The sequence below is a fragment of the Diaphorina citri genome, unplaced genomic scaffold (genome assembly GCF_000475195.1).
Source record: "Diaphorina citri unplaced genomic scaffold, Diaci psyllid genome assembly version 1.1 scaffold148, whole genome shotgun sequence".
NCBI lineage: Eukaryota > Metazoa > Arthropoda > Insecta > Hemiptera > Psyllidae > Diaphorina > Diaphorina citri.
Window position 1 is genome coordinate 157,648 of NW_007377585.1, and position 23,026 is coordinate 180,673.

Consider the following 23,026-nt stretch of genomic DNA (forward strand, 5'->3'; position numbering starts at 1 on the left):
CAATTCTATCTATGCTATGAACCTGGATGGGTCTGATCTAGTCATGATCGCTAGAGTAGAGAGACCAAGAGCTATTGTAGTTGATCCCTGCAATGGGTAAGTTTGACGCTAAAGCCGGTCTTAAAATAACGACTGAAGTGTTATCTAAAACTTTCTCGTTTTGAGTTCATAGGTCGTCGCGACAAATTTCAAGATCAGAGCTCACAGAAGTTTAGAACAACCGCCACCAATACCTGGATTACCAATTGCCTGACAGGATGCTGTCCCTAGAAAAGGTACCTGTCAGTCAACTGTGAATCCAGGAATTAGTAGAGGATAAGGAAGGATGAAGGGATTATTTTGGTACTCGATGATCAAAAAAGAAAATTTTGTAGGAACATTCTCACACACTGACATGAGAATCATATTGGGTTTACTCGCATGTAGAACACATAATTTACCGGTATCCCAAATGCCGTCAATTTGAAAAATGGAAAGCAAAAGGAATACCAAAAAAAACCTGAAAAAGAAAACGGATTAGTGACATCCTAACAAAGCCCTAACAAGTCCCTACAGGCCCTAACGTGTCCCTACAAGCCCTACCGAACCTGAAAGAGAAAATGGATTAGTTCAACACACAAAAGAAGCTCTATGAAAGAAAGACCATTTAGCAAAACAGCCATTTTCTCATAGATCTCCTCACATACATACGAGTAAACCCAACAGCTTAAAAAAAGTCCCACCACCAACCATTTATCCTACCGTGATTCCTGATGCGGTGATCCTGAAGGACTGGGGCAGAGTGCAGTGTATAGAAGTGCCTGTACTGAATATGCTGCAGATGGTCTGGTAGTCTGAAGATGGTCTGGAAGTCTGCAGGCAGCTTGGCATTCCGGAATCGTCATCCTGGGGGTAAAGATGTATTCAGACAGGCACCTCACACTTATCCACCTTTAAAGAAGGAGAGAAGGGAACAATTAGTGTTTATGGACAGCTGATAGTTATGAGTTCATTACCCTCAACCAGCTGATAGTTATGAGTTCATTACCCTCAACCAGCTGATAGTTATGAGTTCATTACCCTCAACCAGCTGATAGTTATGAGTTCATTACCCTCAACCAGCTGATAGTTATGAGTTCATTACCCTCAACCAGCTGATAGTTATGAGTTCATTACCCTCAACCAGCTGATAGTTATGAGTTCATTACCCTCAACCAGCTGATAGTCATGAGTTCATTACCCTCAACCAGCTGATAGTTATGAGTTCATTACCCTCAACCAGCTGATAGTTATGAGTTCATTACCCTCAACCAGCTGATAGTTATGAGTTCATTACCCTCAACCAGCTGATAGTTATGAGTTCATTACCCTCAACCAGCTGATAGTTATGAGTTCATTACCCTCAACCAGCTGATAGTTATGAGTTCATTACCCTCAACCAGCTGATAGTTATGAGTTCATTACCCTCAACCAGCTGATAGTTATGAGTTCATTACCCTCAACCAGCTGATAGTTATGAGTTCATTACCCTCAACCAGCTGATAGTTATGAGTTCATTACCCTCAACCAGCTGATAGTTATGAGTTCATTACCCTCAACCAGCTGATAGTCATGAGTTCATTACCCTCAACCAGCTGATAGTTATGAGTTCATTACCCTCAACCAGCTGATAGTTATGAGTTCATTACCCTCAACCAGCTGATAGTTATGAGTTCATTACCCTCAACCAGCTGATAGTTATGAGTTCATTACCCTCAACCAGCTGATAGTTATGAGTTCATTACCCTCAACCAGCTGATAGTTATGAGTTCATTACCCTCAACCAGCTGATAGTTATGAGTTCATTACCCTCAACCAGCTGATAGTTATGAGTTCATTACCCTCAACCAGCTGATAGTTATGAGTTCATTACCCTCAACCAGCTGATAGTTATGAGTTCATTACCCTCAACCAGCTGATAGTTATGAGTTCATTACCCTCAACCAGCTGATAGTCATGAGTTCATTACCCTCAACCAGCTGATAGTCATGAGTTCATCACCCTCAACCAGCTGATAGTCATGAGCTCATCACCCTCAACTAACTGATAGTCATGAGTTCATCACCCTCAACCAGCTGATAGTCATGAGTTCATCACCCTCAACCAGCTGATAGTCATGCCTAATAAAACAAAACAACTTTCACTATGTCTCTAACGATTCCTGGGGTTCGAACCCAGTACTTTCCTAATAAAAAAATCAGCTTTCACTATGTCTCTAACGATTCCTGGGGTTTGAACCCAGTACTTTCCTAATAAAAAAACCGGCTTTCACTATGTCCCTACACGATTCCTGGGGTTCGAACCCAGTACTTTCCTAATAAAAAAAACAACTTTCACTATGTCTCTAACGATTCCTGGGGTTTGAACCCAGTACCTACTTTCCTAATAAAAAAATCAGCTTTCACTATGTCTCTACACGATTCCTGGGGTTTGAACCCAGTACTTTCCTAATAAAAAAACCGGCTTTCACTATGTCCCTACACGATTCCTGGGGTTCGAACCCAGTACTTTCCTAATAAAAAAACCGGCTTTCACTATGTCCCTACACGATTCCTGGGGTTCGAACCCAGTACTTTCCTAATAAAAAAAACAACTTTCACTATGTCTCTAACGATTCCTGGGGTTTGAACCCAGCACTTTCCTAATAAAAAAACCGGCTTTCACTATGTCCCTACACGATTCCTGGGGTTTGAACCCAGTACTTTCCTAATAAAAAAACCAGCTTTCACTATGTCTCTACACGATTCCTGGGGTTTGAACCCAGTACTTTCCTAATAAAAGCCTATTCAACTGGAAAAAACATCACAATTCCCATTTCCAAGAAAACAATTCCTCGTCAGGGGATCGAACCCTGCAACTTAAAAATAAATACTATTTCTTACATACCACACTGATGGGGTATGAGCCCATCTGTTGATTGACTGCCAAAGTAAATTTTAGTGGTTCAGTGAACATATTTCAGAAAAAGGGCCCCTGTGGCTTCCCATAGGTATGTATCTACATATGTCATAATGTCATATATTTGTATTTTGGTATTTTAGTCTAGGGGTTGCCTCTCATTTTTGTTCTTTGCTCCTCAGACTACTATTATGTTGTTCTTACCATGGGGGACGGTTTAGATTTCCAGAAATCATTATCCTTTTACTAATAAACCCAACGCAATACAATAGACTCTGATGTCTTCTTTGTAATACTTGGTAACGGTCTCCTCAGACTACTATTATGTTGTTCTTACCATGGGGGACGGTCTAGATTTCCAGAAATCATTATCCTTTTACTAATAAACCCAACGCAATACAATAGACTCTGATGTCTTCTTTGTAATACTTGGTAACGGCATAAAGTCGAAATTAGTTGTAAAGAAGACTTAATCTTTCATTTGCTAAGACACAGGCAGAGGAAATAAGTTTATCCTAGTAATTTAAACAGCTATTTACATTATATTAAACTGCTTCTGCCAGCCTAGTTAGCTTAGTTGGTAGTGCGTCTGCCTTGTAAGCGCTAGGCCGCGGGTTCGATTCCCGCCCGGGGCGGATTTTTTAGGTATCTAATATTACATGCCACACTGATGGGGTACTAGCCCATCTAGTAAAGACCACTTATAAAAACCACTTACTATTTACTTACTGAAATAATTAAGGATATCTGCTTAAAATTACTTAATTTGATCAATAATAATTACCTACTTAACTCGATTTTATATGCCACGTGGCGGACCACACCCATTATATTAAGACTACGTGCTAATCAATTTTCCATTTTCCCCATAACTAATTTCCTAATTTCCCATTTTCCTCATTACCTACTATTGTTACCCTTTAGATCTCTACTCCTACAAGCCATCCCTGGACGAAGGCATTTCATGCCTCCAATCTGTTTGAGGTACGTACCACCCACCCCTGGTACTGTACCCCGGGTGTGTCCCCTACGGGTAACCCACCCTTTGTCAGTAGACACCTTGATTTACTTACGTTATGAAAGCACCACACTAACGAAAACGAACGAACCGAAAAAATGTTAAAAGAAATTGATTTTAAGTTGATTTATCATTATTGCGTTTTAAAAATTGAAAGTTGAAAAAAATTCTAAAGGACCGCAACTTCGACTGACCCGATCAACCGCTGGCCGAGAACTGATCTTGCTAGCCGATTCCAAATGCGTAGAAAGCTAAAGTTTGACCCTCAACCAGCTGATAGTTATGAGTTCATTACCCTCAACCAGCTGATAGTTATGAGTTCATTACCCTCAACCAGCTGATAGTTATGAGTTCATTACCCTCAACCAGCTGATAGTTATGAGTTCATTACCCTCAACCAGCTGATAGTAATGAGCTACCTTTTTTTCCCCCCTCAATTTTTTCCTTCTAACCCCCTATAGGGGCATCAAGTATAAGGTCCATATCCCACCTGAAAGAGAAACCCCCGCCCAATCCTGTAAATAGGTAGTGTACTTTAGCGTTATGGGTACTCCCCTCATACGAGCAATATTAGGCATTTACCCTACCATACCGAAATTAGTGTCACTAATATTGACCATGTGAGGGGACTTATAACATTAAGCACTTATTCTGAAGTTCCAAGTTAAATAAAGGCCATATTACACACACCAAACATTTATCCTACTGTTAATCCAGTCCGATGATTCCATAGTAATCCAATCCAGGATTCTTCAATCCAGGAGAACCGTCTCTCTCCTACCCGGATAATTGTCCCCTCCCGTACTTATCACTATAGAGAATGTGAATCATCTAATGATGCCAGAATTGAGTGCCGTGTTAAGGTGATCTTCAGGACTTTCTGCGGGAAGTCTGGAAACAGCTTGGCATAATGGTCGTCCTTGGGCAAGATGTAGTCAGATGCCGTGTTAAGGTGATCTTCAGGACTTTCTGCGGGAAGTCTGGAAACAGCTTGGCATAATGGTCGTCCATATTCGTCATCTCTGATTGACTGCCAATGTAAATTTTAGTGGTTCAGTGAACATCTTTCAGAAAAAGGGCCCCCGTGGCTCCCCATAGGTCTCATCCAGGCCACAATTAGGGAACAAACAGGTTGGTAAGTAGCCAGTATCTATGTCATATGTATGTATTTTAGTCTAGGGGTTGCCTCTCATTTTTGTTCTTTGCTCCTCAGACTACTATTATGTTGTTCTTACCATGGGGGACGGTCTTGAGGGATGGGTAAATATTCTCTGAGTCGATTCAAAGAGTCGAATATTTCAAAAGAATCGTGAATCGCGATTCTTAGCCCGTTCTTCCCACAATTACTCAAATAACTTTAAGTCACCCATCCATTTATTGGCCTTGCTCGCCGTAGCTTAACATAGGTGACGCTAAAACCGGTCTTAAATGATCGACTGAAGTGTTATCTAAAACTTTCTCGCTTTGAGTGCTCATTTGTGTGAGAAAATGTGAAAAAAAAAATCCCCAAAAACCAGTTTTTTTTGGCTTTTTGGTTCTCTTGACAAAATTTGCACCACCATTTTCGTATTCCTGGTAAAAAGACCTTTAATTTGATATATAGGTCGACCTGGTTTGGATAAGTCCTTCTATGGGGACTATATAGGTCGACCAGGTTTGGATAAGTCCTTCTATGGGGACAGACAGACCGACCGACCGACAGACAGACGACACCGAAGCGAATACAATAGCCCGTCCCTTATACCTTTTTTTATTACTATCGTAATAGTAAAGGAAGGACGGGCTAAAAAGTGTGGAGTCGGCTTTAAAAACAAATTCAGCAGGTAGGTACCTATAGCAAGGGTGCCTGAGAAACTTTCAAATTTTACTTTCTCACAAGTTCTATTTTTAGATTCTGATTTTCCTTGTTCGCACCAGTGGCGTGTGGTACTTTTGAGTTTTTACTGAATTTGTTTTTCATAGTGCATTGTTGATTGTTGAGTTTATAAAGAAGATGTGTGACTGTGGTTCGAAACCCAGAAGAAGCATAGTAAAATCAAGGTACCAGAGGTGTAGGTTGTACATACCTACTACTTCTAAAAAAAGATAGCATTTTTTATCCTCTAAAGGTGTGTTCACACATAGTCGACGGCTGTCGATCGATCATGATCGACTATGTGTGGACACAAATTAAGACTGCTGTTTTTACTTCATCAGATTCTAGTTTTACGAAGTACCTACCTATGTAGTCTATGTACATTGTACATACGTAGGTGGAATGAAAACTTTGTTTCGGTCCGATTAAAAAAGCTAATCATGATTGACAGACAGACGACACCGAAGCGAATACAATAGCCCATCCACTCACCTATCCACTATACCTTTTTTTATTACTATCGTAATAATAAAGGAAGGACGGGCTAAAAAGGAGAAGAGAAATGCATTTCCATAGAAGTTAGGATTAGCATTCGAATTACCAATAGGTACACTTCGATTTTTTTTTATTATTCTTCTTTAAATAATTATTCAGCTCAATTCTTCTTCTCCTTATTATTATTATTATACAATTGGATCAAACTTTATTTACAGATACAGATGGTAACAATATAAATACAAAATAAAGTTTGATCAAGGGTGGGGTTAATGCCTAAGGCATTCTCTACCACCCCACCCTTGATGTACAAAATAGTGTTATCATGAAATTATATACAAAAACAAAGGGTGGAAAGAAAGGGGGGGAAAACAAGGGGAAATGGAAAAAAAAGAAGGAATAAAGAGGAATTTGAGGGAGATTTTTTTTCTCCTTCTTTTTCTTTATTTTACATTTTTTGTCGACGCCGGAAATCGAACCCGGGTGCTTCTGTACGACAAGCGAATTACCACGAACATCACAAAGACACGAACCATATTATGTAAATTTTCATCTTGCCAGGAGTAAACAAAAATGAAAGACAAAACAGAGAGAGAGAGAGAGAGAGAGAGAGAGAGAGAGAGAGAGAGAGAGAGAGAGAGGGAGGGAGATAATATTGTGAGAGAGAAGAAAGGATTATACAATGTTTCTAAGTTGACAGGAATTAATTAGCCAAAAAGATGAAGAAAAAAATAATAACAGTGTTATGAGTGTTTACTTTCGATGAATTAGAATTGGTAATAATTAATTACTCCCCTGATAACAAGTCGTATCCTGGCAACCGGAAAGGTAGGAATATAATATCACGAATACTATACGACCCCGCGCCACTGAAAAGTGAGGCGTTTCCAAAATGCGTTCAAATTTTGAAAGTAAAATATTTTATTGCCACGTAGAATATTCCTCGTAGAATATACCTGCCTCGGTGGTGTAGTGGTCAAGGCGCTTGACTGGTAAACAGGAGGGCGTGGGTTCAATCCCAGCCGAGGTATGGAATTTTATATCACGAATACTATACTACCCCGCGCCACTGAAAAGTGAGGCGTTTCCAAAATGCGTGCAAATTTTGAAAGTAAAATATTTTATTGCCACGTAGAATATTCCTCAACTCTGATTGACTGCCAAAGTAAATTTTAGTGGTTCACTGAACATTTTTCAGAAAAAGGGCCCCTGTGGCTTCCCATAGGTCTCATCCAGGCCACAATTAGGGAACAAACAGGTTGGTAAGTAGCCAGTATCTAACGCTGGCCGAAAACTGAACTTGCTAGCCGATTCCAAATGCGTAGAAAGCTAAAGTTTGTCACGTAGACATTTTCCTCGATTCTGATTGGTCCACGTGAATCACGTGATTCCCTTCGAGTATCGTATGATTCAAGCCGACTCCAGACTTTTTCCGAAATTTGGTCAAATGAAATTTCACTTTCTACTTTCTTAAGATCGATTTATTATTATGGGTTCATTTTTCCTCGTTCCTTTTATGTGTTTGTTTTAATGAAAAATCTATAGAAATAGGATGGACTGACCATTGCGGAACTGAAAAATGTCTTTGCAAATTATTGGTTGAATTTCTGGCCATGTAAATCAGAATAGTGATGAACTGAAAGTTATTCCCCCACCTCAAGAGAAACGAGGAGAATAATTTCTTCTCGTTCCTAAACATGAGAGTAAGTGTAGATAAGTTGATAAGTCGTTGTATTCGTATCTAGCAAAACGTACCTATTCCTCCCCTTTCCTCGACCTAAACCGATACGGTAGTTGATAAGTCGTTGTATTCGTATCTAGCAAAACGTACCTATTCCTCCCCTTTCCTCGACCTAAACCGATACGGTATTGAACTTACGCTTGTCAGCCTACTAACCCCCAATTAGGTAGCAACCCCCAATTAATTTGCTAATCCATCACTAATGATTCTAATGAATAACTAAGTTAAAAACAAATTCATAACCTCGAAATTATTATTTTCTATAAAACCATGATCAACAAGCGGGGCCCGTCCGTCCGGGAATTTTTCGATCTTGGTTAAAGAAAATCAGTATTTATGTACCTACCTATTTTATTTAATATTCAGTTTATTATTATTCTTGATAAGAACATAGCAGTTACAGTTCCCTCTGTCAAACCTCTTAAAAAAAAAAAACTGCTTCTGAAATTTCATTTTCTTTTCCAGGTTGCCAAATACAAGGAAGCAAGTAGCACCTCTTGGTTCTGGTGGCACTGCTTCTGAAATTTCATTTTCTTTTCCAGGTTGCCAAATACAAGGAAGCAAGTAGCACCTCTTGGTTCTGGTGGCTTTTACTTTTACTTCTACTCCTCCTCTTGGCTCTACTGACAGCACTTTGCTGTCTACTATGTCCTTGCTGTCCTTACTTCGCTTATTGCTATAGGTAACTGACTCAATATTAGATTAGTTGGTTTACCTAGGTACTATGCCGTTAGGTATATGGGCAAACTCATCATTTGTCTTATTGGACACAATATTTCAAATTTTATGGCATTGTCACAAGCAGCCGCAAAAAGTTGCTAAAACGTGTTCCCTTCTGGACATGGAGAAGGGAGGACGCCAGTGTTTATCATCTTCTTTTGACTTCTTAAATTTTAGGAGGAACCGAAAAGTTCATTCTGCAGAACAACAAACCAAGATCAGCCATTTCACTCGCAGCATATCTTCCGGACCCAAATCAGTGGGGGTACAAGGTAAGACCCAGTGTTGTAGGTAGCTAGTTCAAAAGATGAGTAATATTTTGCTTTTGTCAGGGAAAATTGGAGTTTTCGCCTCACTTACATAGTTTTAGTGAGTAGACTTCTTCTTCCTCTTCCTTCACCTCCTCGTAGTTCTTTTTATGGTCTCCTAGACGAGAAAATTAAAATTGAGACCAATAAGCGAAAAAAAGTCACTCAATCATAACGAAATCAAAAAAGTAAATACAAAATACGCAAAACTAAATTTACATCACAAATAAACTCACCTAATAAACCTTGTGATTTCTCAATTTCTTTTAGCTTTAAGATACCATGAGCTTTATCTTAAGGATAAAAGAAATGGAAAAATCATACTGATCTCAGGTACCATAAGCTTTGTACAAAACAATACAGTTAATAAACCTTGTCCATCTTCTCATCCCCAGCTTTCGAGCCCCAACCCCTCTACGTTAACGACCAACAACAGCAGCCTGAGGTGTACTACCTTCATCCTGAGGGTAATGTCCGCAACAGGGATCGTGTCGTCTTCCTATCCAGACAGTCCCCGGTTCGATCCTTCCACTCCTTCGGTAGATCCAATAGGAACTACGACGCCATGCTAGTGGAGGATGTAGGGGATAGCAAGGAATATCGAGTGCTGGATCCAAGCAGACTACCTCAGAGTAAACCACACCATATGGAGGAGTTTGATGATGAACAACAGATTAATCAGAGGCAGACTGTTTTTATGAAAGAAGGTATGAGAAAGCCTAGTTCGCTTGGAGGATCTAGTAAGCGCTACGTCGCGGCGTCGAAGGTTCGATTCCCTTCGGGGCGAGCTTTTCCCTAACCAGATAGCGGTCGTTCTCGGAAAAAGCTGGCTTTCTACTACGCTGTCCTTCTTCTCCCAATTTCGGGACGATAAAACCTCTGTTCTTATAGTTCCCTTTATCAAACATCTAAAAAAAGTATGTGTGAAGATATTGCGAAGGAATGGAAGTCCGTCCCGTTCCAGCTTGTAGGATATGAGTACACACACTCTAAGACCTGACTAATGTAAGAATATTTAGGGAACATGTACGTTTAAAACAATTATGTTGCATATTTTGGACCTATTAAAATGGATAACCAACATTAACCAACTCGGGAGCGCTTTCAACATAACATTTTCTATCAATATTGTGTCAAGACTTCAAGTGGTTCTTCGATCCCTTCCTAATCTCCACTCTCGTTACAGGAAACGCTGAGATCATGCGACTAGTCACTCAAGCTCACAAGGATCAGGATGATCATGGAAAGCATTTGATCATGCAGAGGTTTATAGAGGATCAGAACAAGCAGTATGCAGGACAGCAATTGCATGGGGACGAATGGAGACGATATGACGAGAATATATCACAGGAAAATATTCGAGCTGAACAGGGCAGGTGAGAGTTGTCAAATAACCCTTCAATACATGATTTTTTTTACACTCCATGCAGTGAAGGGTTCACAATCTCATTACATCAATAATAGCGGTTAACCTTTCACTGCATGATTTTTTTGACACTCCATGCAGTGCAGGGTTAACGATCTCAATATAGGTAAATCAATAAGTAGAGGAACTTATTGTTACTCAGTTATCATTCAACAGTTCCACAGTAATAGACAACAACATATTATTTTGATTTGTGAATATGGTGTCCTATCCTCTACATGTGCTCAGGTTCGAGTATTATGAGATGAACAAAATCTAGAAATCTCATACCTGTGTGCCTATACTTTTTTTGCGGTATATAGGTACATGTACGGTAGCAATGACAAAATTATGTACCTACCTAAAATTGAAATAACCCTTTATCTACTACTGTAACAGAAGGATTCCATATTACGTCACTTTCAGATCACTGGACCACGACATAAATGAAGGCCAGGTTGCTAGAACAAGCGGTGTCCATGGAAACCAAATGGAGTCTACAATACCAGTCACTCAAGGCGAGGGAGAGAGGGAAGGGGATGATGACGTTATGAGAAAATTGATAGAGCTAAGTAAACATACTGATGGCAATGGAGGTTTGACCATGCTACAGCGGGATTTATTAGTGACAAGGTTTCTAGTGGAGGAGCAGAGGAAATTGCTGAACCAGGCTGGAGACACACAGAGTTTACCGGGAGGCACTTGTGCTGCCACGCAGACCGATGCTACCAAGGGTAAGACATGTTTTGAACGTTTCAAATTTTACTGAACATCGGATTGGTCTTCTTTAGGCTTGGTTGGTGGTTTAGGTACACATTAAAGTTAAATTTAAGCTCTACTAATGCCTTATGGGGAAATGTTTTTGCAGGTACCCAAACCGACGATGTACACTTGAAGCATTTACGACCGCCGAAACGTCAAGTGAAAAGTGACAATGACAGCGATAGTGACTCGGAAATCTATCATAGGAAGAAGTACAGGATTCGCCGATATCAAATAAAAACACCTATCCTAGAGGAAACAGAAAACTGCAGTGAATATTCCTTACGAAACCGATCCAGCAATAAAAAGAGTTCCATGAAACTGAGATACATCTCGCCAAGCATGTCAAGTCTCTACTTCTATACACAAACAGACGATAGCTCTTCCTCTTCCAATAACAAAACAATCTACCGCACACATTCGCATCCAATACTTCGTGACATTGAAAGTGATGGTACGTTCCCATACATACCACCATGTATAAAGTCCAGACTATTAGCTAGAAGACGATCGCAACATGAGTACCAATCCGAACCTTCTACCTCGTACAAGATGAGAGAAGACAAACAACAAACACCTGTGCAACCACGCTACATGGAATGGTACAAACGAAAGAAAGAAGAACGGGAACGAATGAAGAAAATGATGGAAGAAGAGGAACGGATGAAGTTAATGGGAAGACAAACGAGGAAAACGATGAAGAAAGAGAAGCGAGAAACAGTACACTTCCAGAAAAGTCAAGACTCTTCGTCGGATAGAATGGTGAAGACGAGGAACGAAACGGTGAGATTTGAAGATAACCGAGATGATCATTCAGATAGTACAATGAAACTGAAGAAGAATCAGCAACTTGTTGAGAAGAAGAGTGTGTTTACTATAGCATATGATGATGTAGCCACTGAGAGACTTAAATCATCACATGAGACCCCTCCCTCATAAATCTTGGATCATTCAAGTACCTATGTACTAATAGGCAAGGTGGAAAAAGTCACCTGTCAGTTTTGAAAGTACATATTGTATTTAAACCCAAATGTTCAGTTCAAGCTCTTACTTGAACAAATGAAATAAATCACTGTCTTTTAAATATTGTAAATATGAAGTATATTGTAACCACATTCAATAAGCATAGGTTCATTTTATTTTACTTACCTTTCTATGTACCTATGGATGTTGTAATGTTGTATAGCTATTAAGTTTTCACCTGATATACGTATTATAATAAAATAAACATGTCTACACTTTCAGCAACAAGTAAAAGATGAAATGTCGTATTTACCTACCTGTATTTATAGACTGTGTTTCTAACATTTATTTATAGTAAAGTGCCTTACACCATTGGAAAATGGAAAGCATTAGGTGTCTGATCTTTGGGTTCTCACTACATTTGAAATGTAAAAAGTTATTTTCCTCTCTCTATTGATCTTTGGGTGTCCAGTCAAAACAATAACTTGTCAAAAATTACTTCACAGGTCTCTCTTTGGAATAGACGCAGTCACGTAGTATTCCAAATTGCATTCAGCTTTCCCGCGTAATATTTTGATCGTGCCTTGATCCCCCCAAAGTTTCCCCCAGCTGTTTATCAGCAACCAATAAGGTGTCCGCTTGTCCACACCCCAGCCAATCAGTTTGAGTGTGTGTTGATGAGCGAAACGCTTCCCTCTGATGTGCTTGTACACTCCTGAAAATCGGAAGTTTCTTGTTAGGTACTTTTCTTAAGACTCGGTAACTTTGTTACGTTCCGTAGAAAATTAATAAAAATACTGGGACACTCGGGGAAGAATTACCTAATAGTCATACCTCCTGCATTATTTGTAAACAACGAAAATTTTAAGAGGTTTGATAGAGGGAATTGTGACTGCCAAGGTCTTTTTGTCCCGAAATCGAAGAGATAAGGAAGACAGGATAGAAGAAAGCCAGCTGTTCCGAGAACGAACATTATCCGTTCAGAATAAAATCCTCCCCTGGCGGTAATGAAACCGGAGACCTAGCGCTTACAAGGCAGACGCGCTATCAACCAAGCTAACTAGGCTGGACCCAGTTATTAGTAGGTACTCCAAATTTTACCTGATTTATAATGAAGAAAATCCTCATATACCGTGATTTGTGCCGTAGCAGGACCATTGGTGAGAATTTCGCGCTGTATTGAGGTCACGTTGGTACTCACATAATACTGGATCTTGCCTGAAGTAAATAGGGTACAGTATAAATAAGTCAACAAAGTAAGCCACTGCAGCGATAGCTATTGAATACATTAGTTTACAATGGATCACTGAAGTTAAGCAACGTTACGCATGGTTGGTATCCACAAGGGTGACCATCTGGGCAATCGAGTGCTAGCTTTTTCCGGCCCTCCTCAAGCTGAGTGAGGTTAATGTGAGTAGGCGAGTATCTTGTCGCCGAATGGTGGGTGAAACCCCCGTCACAAAGGCTTTACCAGTTATACAGTCACGTTAAACCAACTAAAAAAGATAGGGTGGTTCAGTGGCGTAGCGTCCATGTAGGGCGTGTATGGCGGCCATACACTCAAAATTTACTCAAATACCCTTAATATTGACTTTAAATATTTATGAAGAAGCATGTGTATGACTTATGTAGTAATGTGCATTGTGATGGAAATTAGTGCCATACACGCCTTACACTTGACTTTAGACCACGCTACGCCACTGGGGTGGTTTGTCTTTTACTCTACTCTAGTCACAAAGTTAGTCTTATAATGAAAATCTTTTTACCTCTGTGTCTATCCTGCCTGTAAGGGATTGGATAGTCCTCATTAGTGCACCTAGTGTGACATCTCAGCTGAGGAGCAGTCTGATTCTTACACGAGGATCCTTGACTGGAGAAAGATCTCCGACAAGGGGGAAAGGATACCGGTTGACATCCTTGTTTGGAGCCGTACTCTCCTCCTGTGACAATGCCTGTGAAAGAATTGGATAGAATTCCTTGTTTATCCTGATCAAATGAGACTACAAGTCCCTTTATCCCAGCAGTCTAAACAAAGTATCATGTTTTTCTTATGATGGCAAAGTATGGTGGTACCGCCCTTCATTTATTGACAGGAAAAATGGAGTTTGTAGGTTTTTCGGCATTTAAAAGTTTACACCTTGCCTGATTCCGCAGTAGCACGTTTGGCCCATTGTAACTTGATTTATAAACTGCAAGGCCAGGCACCCTCTATCAGGTAGACCTATCAGGTACACATGATCAGGTCTAATACTTGATGATCACACACACTCAATCATTTAGACCTGACAGGTACGGCTGAAAAGGTCCGCCTGTCAGGTCTACCTGATAGGTACCTGAGGAGAACACACACTATCAGGCGGACCTGAGCAGATGTACCTTTCAGGTCTACCTGATAGTGAGTGGCTGACCTAACGAATACCCTCCCTCATCATAGATGTGAAAAGCGCTACTTACCTCGTTTGTGTAAGAACCACCAAGCTGTAATGGCCTGTCCCGCCCCACATACTCGAGTGGTATCGTCGAATTTACACGCATGACAGCAAGATAGCAAATATTCTATGGAGAGAGGATCCTTGTGCTGACCATTACTGAGGATACAGCGGCGATCACTGAATGCAGGAACCACAGCGAATGCCTGCGAAAAAAAGAAAAAAAAATGACCAGCTTAGAAGGTAGTCTGCATGCCTTGTAAACGCAGAGTAGCGGGTTCGATTCCTGCCCAGGACGAACTTTAACCTACACTGGTCACTGGTAAAGTTCGTCCTCGGAACGGTTAGATTTCAGCTTCTGAATTGTAAACGCTAGTTTGCGGGTTAGATAGGAATCTTCTCGGAATGGCTGGCTTTCTTCGATCTTGCCTTCTTTCTCTTCGATTTCGGAACGATAAGATTTTAGATAGGTATTACACGAAGGAAATAAAACGATAGAGTTTTACGTATGACAAAAGCCAGAACCATAAGGTTTTAGGTATTACCTCCGTTTTAGGTACCTATTACACTAGGCAAGATTTCACTTACATAAGAAGAAGGACAGGCTCCTTGATCTAAAACTTTCCCAATATTGCATTCAGGCCATCTGACTCTAGCGTCAAAACTGACTGGTATTTCTTCCTCACCATAGCTATTATCAGGACGTCTCCAGCTATTGATGTCACCAAAATCTACAGATTGGTGAAGTGTAGGTTCTGACAGATCAAGAAGAAAGCCCAGCTCTTCTCGTATTATGTTGGAAGGGAAATTGTGACCAGCCTGAAACCATGGATGCTTATGTCAGAACAAAACGAAATGAAATGTAGGTATGAAGTGTTTTTAAGGGAGTGCTAAGAGCCAGGTTTCTGCTTTCTGTTTTACAACTTACAACAATATTAATCAATCAATAATTTTATTATATTAAGAGTGACATATAAAACCTTTTGTTTACTGTAATCAGATAAGTAATGCAAGTCGAAGCGAGATTTTTTCATGCATCAAATATAAAAATTTAAATATCAAGAAAAATAGAATACATACTTACCTGCCACGTGTGTGCATTTGCATTAATATCCGAAATGAACTCTGCAGAAAATGCTTCTTGTCTGAACTGATAAGCATTACAATGGAAACACAACTGTAATACTAACACAACAATGACCAGGGCGTAACAAAAGCAAGACGAAAACGGCCTGAGAAACATTTTAGGAAGCAAAAATTAAATTATACTCGTATACGTACCTACTATTTTAAAAATATATTACGTGGGATAACTGTAGGTGCATGTCAATACCTACTACTTACCTAAAAAAAATCTGGTGTGAACATCACACGACTTTCTATTACATTTACGAAATACGTATTTGAAAAAAAAAAAGTCCCGAGCCTGAGCCGCCCACGGCGGCCAATTTTTATTCGAAAATTTTCTATCTCAAAATACTCCCCATGTAATAAGGGATCATTTAAAAGTGTTTAAAAATTGAACTTTTTTTTTCGAAGTTCGAAGCAACATTGACTTTGGTTGATATCTGGATGGGTGACTATCCGATTTTTACCAAATTGGAAAATTTTTCCAAGTCCAAAATCGACCGCCTGCGGCGGCCAATTTTCGGCCAAAAATTTGTCTTACTTGAAATACTCCCCATGTAATGAGGAATCATTAAAAAGTGTCCAAAAGTTGAACTTTTTTTTCTTAAAATACTCCTCATGTAATGAGGAATCATTAAAAAGTGTCCAAAAATTGAACTTCTTTTTTCGAAGTTCGAAGCAACATTGACTTTGGTTGATATCTGAATGGGTGACTATCCGATTTTTACCAAATTGTTACAGTCGCGTCCTTGGAACATATCGGTATATCATACCAAATTTCATACAAACCGTTCTTGAGATATTTTGTTCACAACCTTCTCAACATTTTCCACGAAATGAGGGTTAAGTAACAATTACTTTGGTTAATATCTGGATGGGTGATTATCCGATTTTTACCAAATTGTTAATGTCGCGTCCTTGGACCATACCGGGATAGCATACCAAATTTAATCGCTTTACGACAAACGGTTCTTGAGATATTTTGTTCACAACCTTTTCAACATTGTCCACGAAATGAGGGTTAAGCAACAATTACTTTGGTTAATATCTGGATGAGTGACTGTCCGATTTTTACCAAATTGTTACAGTCGCGTACTTGGACCATACCGGGATAGCATACCAAATTTAATCGCTTTACGACAAACGGTTCTTGAGATATTTTGTTCACAACCTTTTCAACATTGTCCACGAAATGAGGGTTAAGCAACAATTACTTTGGTTAATATCTGGATGAGTGACTGTCCGATTTTTACCAAATTGTTACAGTCGCGTCATTGGACCATACCGGGATAGCATACCAAATTTCATCGCTTCACGATGAGTTGAGCAGATATGAGATAACATTATGGATTTGATGTCATGGGCGTAAGAAGGGGGGGGGGCAGCTGCCCCCCCTAGAAAATTTCAAAAAGTATGCAACCTTGAAGGGGCTACACAAAAAGTTTAAAAAAAATCGCCTGCGGCGCTGAAAATTTTACTTTTGGTAAGACTGGATTTCTCAAGATTGTAGGCCAAAATTTTTGAAAAATTTCGCCTGCGGCGCGCTAATTTATTTTGCTCCTTTTAGCGTTCAGCTATAATTAGGATAAGAAATGTATAGAAAAATATCTAAGAATTACTTAGGTTAGTCGAAATTTAACTCGTGACAAGCATGAGGCACATATTTATCTACCTACTTTTTGAAAAATTTCGCCTGTGGCGTTGAAAATTTGTAATTCAATCAGATTGCATATCTGAAACGTTGTAGCCCAAATTTCAAAAAATTCGCCTGCGGCGCCCTAATTTAATTTGCGCTATAGTGTTCATCTGGAAAAAGGTTCAAAATGTGTAGAAGTATTGCGCCAAAAATGAAAAAACGACAAATTTCAGGAATATAATTTTTGAAAATTTTCCCCTGCGGCACTGAAGATTTTTTTTTTTTTAGTAAAGCGCTTTAACTACAAGGTCATTCGCGCTGACTTCTATATTAGATTAGGTGATAAACATTTATGTGACGTAGGAATCCTAGTAGGTTCTCAACGGAATCTTGGTCATCATCCAGTGTAGGAATCTTGTGGAAGGCTGGACGGGATGGATTAATGTAAGAGCGACATTCTAACAAGTGGCGGATGGTCAGGGGTATCCCACATTGGCAAGAGGGAGGATCGGATCTGGTAAAGAGATAACTGTGGGTCAGGCGCGTATGTCCGATTCTCACTCTGGTCAGTACTACTTCCTCATATCTACTGTTGCAGTCGGATACATTCCAGGGGCCAATTGTTGGTTTAATGGAGTTCAGTTTATTGTTGATTAGATCTGTCCAGGATTTTTGCCATTTTTCATAAATATACTTCTTTCCGACTGAAATAAGGTCGGCGGGAGAACTTTGATTTACAATTTCAGCACCATCAAGTTGTCTAGTGGCTCTGTCTACGATCTCATTTCCCGATATGCCAGTGTGGGAAGGGCACCATCAGAAGGCAACATTTTTTCCACAGGATTTCAAGGAGTACCAGGTGTTCAGGATATGTGCAATGAGTGGGATGGTGGTATTTTATTCGCAATTGAAGTCAGCGCACTCATGGGAATCACAACAATTAGCTGTGCTGACATCGCACATGAAGATTTAAAATTTAGGACACTAGCGTTTCTCGAGTATTACTACATCTGATAGGGAGCTCAAGCCCATAGATGAAGAAAAAAGTTTAATGAACCCTAATTTATGAAAAAAAAAAAAAAAAAAAAAAAAAAAAAAAAAAATCGCATGCGTGCAAAATTCATTTACTGTTTGTAAATTGGGGATTCAAAAACAAGGTTCAGAAAAAAAAGAAAAGAATTGAGGAATTATTGATTTTCGAACCGCTAGCGGCTAGGGTCTTTATTGCCCCTCCCCCGGCGTTTTCCCCCCCCCCCCCCCCCCCCAAGACCCGATGCTGGCTACGCCCATGTTTGATATTATATCTAATCTAATTCAATGATATTTATATTTTCAAGTGCTTCATTAGTTAGGTATCTAATTTGATGCTATGATTTAAGTAATTACCTATGGCTTCCGATATTACAATACAGTGCCCGAGAATTCTATAAAGAGGCACGTTAATGATTGAAGGGTCCCGATATAACTCTGTTTCAGGACGGAAAATCTACCAAAGAGAAAAACATTAATTTATTCTTCCACAATAGATACAAAAAAATTGACAAAGACTTTATTTCATAAAATCAATAGGTAAAAGTACTTAACATTTGTAAGGTAAGTAGGTAATAAATTAATCAACATTTACAAATAAAACGGTAAAAAAATTAGTCCTTTTAAAAATATTAATAACGAAACCAAAAGAGTTGTTCAATCACAAATATCCATAAATAAAAAACATAGGAATAGAAGATGTATAAAACGAGTTAAAAAAAGAAAAAGAAATAATAAATTTCCCTAAGATGCCAAAAATAGAAGAGCGCATACAAAGATCTGTTGGCAAAAATTACCGAACCAATGAATCACCGATAAAAATGTCAATTCAGTTTGTAAATATCCTACAAACTCATGGTAGAGTCTCAAATATTCACCCAAAAGTGTTAATCATGTTAGGTAAAGTTTCAATAAAGAAATAGAAGTAAATATAAAATGAACAAAAACTCAAATACCTACCTATATCTACCATGAAAACAAATAAACAGAAAAAGTATACAGAGTAAGATTTAAAAAACAATAAAGAAATCAGCTGATAGCCAGATTAACAACCCCATGCTAGGAAAACTCAATCTGCATAGGGTATCTATTTGTAAATGGTACTTTATGTATATTCCAAACCCCATGATATGAACGTCCTCCATAATGTTTGTCAACATAAAAAATTAAACGTGTTGCCTTCTTTGAATAGCATAGAGTTGAGATCATGCCTAGTAAATTTAGCTGCTTGAAGGAGTAATGTTTTAATTCGAATGGAGTTAAAATAAATATATGTATCTGAAGCCTATTACAGCTACTAGCCCTTTGCGCATATGGATGAAACATGTTTATTAATTTGTGTTGGTCTGAGCTTTCACAAATGTCCACCTCGAAATATCGCTAATACTAGGACCTCGTTCCTCGTTCCAATATCAAAGACAACGTTCGTATTAGGGCTGTGTTGATGGGATGACAAGCCAATTGCTCACATTATTTACGATAAAATTTCATACCTTAGTTTAGATTCGAACCAGCACCCTCCAGGTACCAGGGGAGTGCGTTTATCGAGACACATGGAGTGCCTAAATCGAGACATATCGCGAATATGAGTTACGAAATTTCAGTTCTCTTTCCTCCAGTCATTTCCTCTTCATTCGTATCTCACGTGCCTTGTTCCAAATCGTCTAGAATGGTCTGGAACAGCTTGATAATATTATTGAGTCCCCCGAGATAGTTGCTATCCAAGTTGTTATCGGTGGCAGGCACCACATGGGCAAAGTCAATCATATGGACGTAGGCTTTGTGTTCATCGTAGCTGAACAGGAGAGAGCTCGAATAGAAATGATAGATCCGCTGGGTCTCGAACCAAGACTGAATCTGTTTGAGACTATACAGGAAGGACTTGACGGTTTCTATGGAAACGCTTGGAGAGGAGTATTGGTCGACAAACATTTTGAACACTGGAGGAACAGGAAGAAGATAATGAAATAGTAGGCTCATGGGATTGATGCTTAAAGTAGTTTAAGCAATACTGTTACCTATCATTAGTTAAGTAGGTAGGTACTCAAGCAGATCTACTACTAAGAATACTAGGATAGGGAGCATATTTGGTTTAAGTTTATTTACCTAATTAGTAAGCAAAAAATAACATCCATTAATACATTTGTCCAACTTAGAGAAAAATAATTATATATATTTGACTGACAATGTGAAAAACTAAGAACTTACCATTTAGAACAGAATCCTTTTTCAAATGTTTGCCAAATTCTTTTCCATATTTTTCTCGTTTCCCTGTGTCTTTGTTGTAGATTTGAAATCCTGGAATACAGAATCCCCAAGGCTTCTTGGTGCCAGCATACTTGGACTCTTCAGCAAGGACTTTCTCTTTAGGTGCCCCTGGCTCGTGAGTCTGGTAGCCAATCTTAATGTCCATTACCCTAGGCTCATGTAAGTCTCCTATTAGATTACTCAATATCAAGAATTTCACATCTGTAACACAGGAATAAAAAATGGAAGATATTCAGATGAGAAAGTACCTAGCACTTTTATACACAGGTACAGAGTCTTTAAAAAGACCAATTTTAAGAGCTCAAAAAGGCCCAAGAGCCAGGCTTTTTAAAGACACACTTAAAACTAATAAAATTAAAGGGAGTAATGATAACTTTAAAAAAAGGATAGGTAGGTTGCTGGACTAGCTGGGTATGTCATGCATAATATTAAGTAGGTACTCTATTTATTATGGCTGAGAGAAATAATATGACTCATCAGTTCATGACAACACCCTTTCAGTTCATGACACATAACATTACAAATGTTGCACTATGTTATGAAATTAGGTAAGCATGTAGGTGATACCTTGGTTGGACATCTTCAAAGTGGTGGTTCCAAAGTACTGTGGCACAAATTTCTTCAACTTGAGTAGTTCTGGATCTTCTGTGGATTGCAAGACTTCATAGAACTTGGTCTCCCTTTCTCCAAGGATAGGTTTGTTGATATATTTAAGTACATGTCCATCCTTGTCCTTCAGCATACCTGGAATAGAGTAAAATAGAATACTTAATTAGATCTCATTTCAACTGCTAGAATGAGACTGAAAAGTCCATTGGTTTGGTTAATGGCAGTCTGATTTCTAATGTGACCAAAGTAAGAATTTTCTATTGTAATTAAAAATGTGCTTGTTTCAAACATGATCTACCTCTCAAAAAAAAAAAAAAATGTGATATGTGTAAAACTAATTTACCTACATATTTTCATTTAAAAATGCAATTTACTCTCACTTCATGGAGATTAGCACTCCTGAAGGACCCTTGCTTGGTCCCTCTAGTATTCACTTACTCATTGTCTGTTTACCCGCAATGAACTCATGACCTCCTACTTGTTCTGCTAGTAGTTCCGTCCCTTGTGGTATTGCAAACCTTGTACCATCTTCCATTACACACTCAGCCATCTGAAATAAAGAGCATAATGACAAATAAATTTAACAAAAACAACTTCCATTATTATTGAAGACAAACAACATTACACATGATTGGTATTTCAAAGGGTGGGTACTTGTGCAGAAGTCACGTCCGTGGAATATTGCTACCAAAGGATCTGGCACAAATGATACAAAAAGGAGCTTTTCTTTTCCACGGATGTGACTTCTGCATAATTACCCAAAGGGTGACAATCTGGACAGTCATGTGCTGCTGGCTTTTCCCAGCCCCATTCACACTGGGTGAGGTCAATGTGGGGAGGGAGGTAGGTAGCTTGTCTAACAATGATGGGTAAATTGCATAATACAACAAAACGGGTAGGTATACTCTGTATTGATTTTAATAGGTTTTAGAGCTGCAACAAATAAAACAGCAAAAGAAACACTCACCTTAATCTAAGCCCAACAAAAGTTTCAAGTCAAAACACTCTGGATAATAAATTAATGAGTCTGACAGTATGTTAACGACATGTGAAGTGGTCACTGCAATGGGGTTTACAACACTGATATGGGCTTGGTTAGCCTCATGGATTCACTGATGAAAAGAATGCATTTCGTCCTTGACAAGCTATCAGTAAGGAAAAGAATTTTATGCTTTTCACATAAAAATCTGGTTTGATAAAGTAGTTATCCTCGATTTTTATCTTTTCTGTAAGTGATAAGTTATCAAATCACCATCTTCTTGAAATTTTTGTTTACATTTTTCTGGAAAATTCAATGTTGCCAAGTAGTGTACGACTATGTGAGATTTTGTACGGTTTTTCATCAAAAGTCGCATTCTGTACCGAAAAGCAAAAGAACTTGAACCCACTCCGAAATTTTTGGAAGTATTGTAGGTATTAAGTGGAAAAGTAGATACAAAAGTGATTCCAATTTTTGTGCGTCTGACTGGATGCACTGAATTGCACTCACAGTTTCATGATTCTTCAGGAGGTGCAAACAATATTAGAAATAGATAATAGATGGTGGAAAAAAGTATCAGTGGCATGGAGACCCTAAAATTGTCTAGGTTGGTAAAAAAAAAACTAGGTACCTACTGTAGAAACTAGCAACTCATTTTGGTAATTTAAAATGTAACGGTAGGACGGAAATGTCTAATGTACGGTAATATGCGTACGGTAATGTGTTCTATCGTACGCGCGATTATATGTTTTGTTGAGATCTGGC

At 38.9% G+C, this 23,026-nt stretch overlaps 3 protein-coding genes across 3 annotated transcripts in view; 1 reads left to right on the top strand and 2 right to left on the bottom strand.

Annotated features, from left to right (window-relative positions):
• LOC103505064 (cadherin-86C-like) overlaps positions 1–12,749 on the top strand; it is a 25,130-nt gene extending 12,381 nt beyond the window's left edge. Inside the window, exons 16-21 of the mRNA XM_026820452.1 lie at positions 8,568–8,707; positions 8,923–9,017; positions 9,449–9,760; positions 10,240–10,429; positions 10,885–11,192; positions 11,327–12,749. Of these exons, the coding sequence (XP_026676253.1) occupies positions 8,568–8,707; positions 8,923–9,017; positions 9,449–9,760; positions 10,240–10,429; positions 10,885–11,192; positions 11,327–12,159 (1,878 nt within the window). The 3' untranslated portion in view covers positions 12,160–12,749. The remainder of the gene's footprint in view (positions 1–8,567; positions 8,708–8,922; positions 9,018–9,448; positions 9,761–10,239; positions 10,430–10,884; positions 11,193–11,326) is intronic.
• On the bottom strand, positions 12,460–15,929 carry LOC103505051 (cathepsin B-like cysteine proteinase 4). Its single transcript, XM_008469359.3, has 6 exons — positions 15,697–15,929; positions 15,201–15,431; positions 14,638–14,818; positions 13,950–14,135; positions 13,285–13,401; positions 12,460–12,898 (listed from the first exon to the last, which is right to left on the bottom strand). Exons 1-6 carry the CDS (start codon positions 15,853–15,855, stop codon positions 12,684–12,686), a joined length of 1,089 nt encoding a protein of 362 aa, XP_008467581.1. The 5' UTR covers positions 15,856–15,929; the 3' UTR covers positions 12,460–12,683.
• A 3,091-nt stretch (positions 15,930–19,020) lies between these two features.
• On the bottom strand, positions 19,021–22,553 carry LOC103505053 (inositol polyphosphate multikinase). The gene is made up of 5 exons (XM_008469360.3): positions 22,250–22,553; positions 21,721–21,832; positions 21,241–21,417; positions 20,614–20,874; positions 19,021–20,345 (listed from the first exon to the last, which is right to left on the bottom strand). The coding sequence occupies exons 2-5, from the start codon at positions 21,830–21,832 to the stop codon at positions 20,047–20,049; spliced, it is 849 nt and encodes a 282-aa protein (XP_008467582.1). The 5' UTR covers positions 22,250–22,553; the 3' UTR covers positions 19,021–20,046.
• Positions 22,554–23,026: the final 473 nt, after the last annotated feature.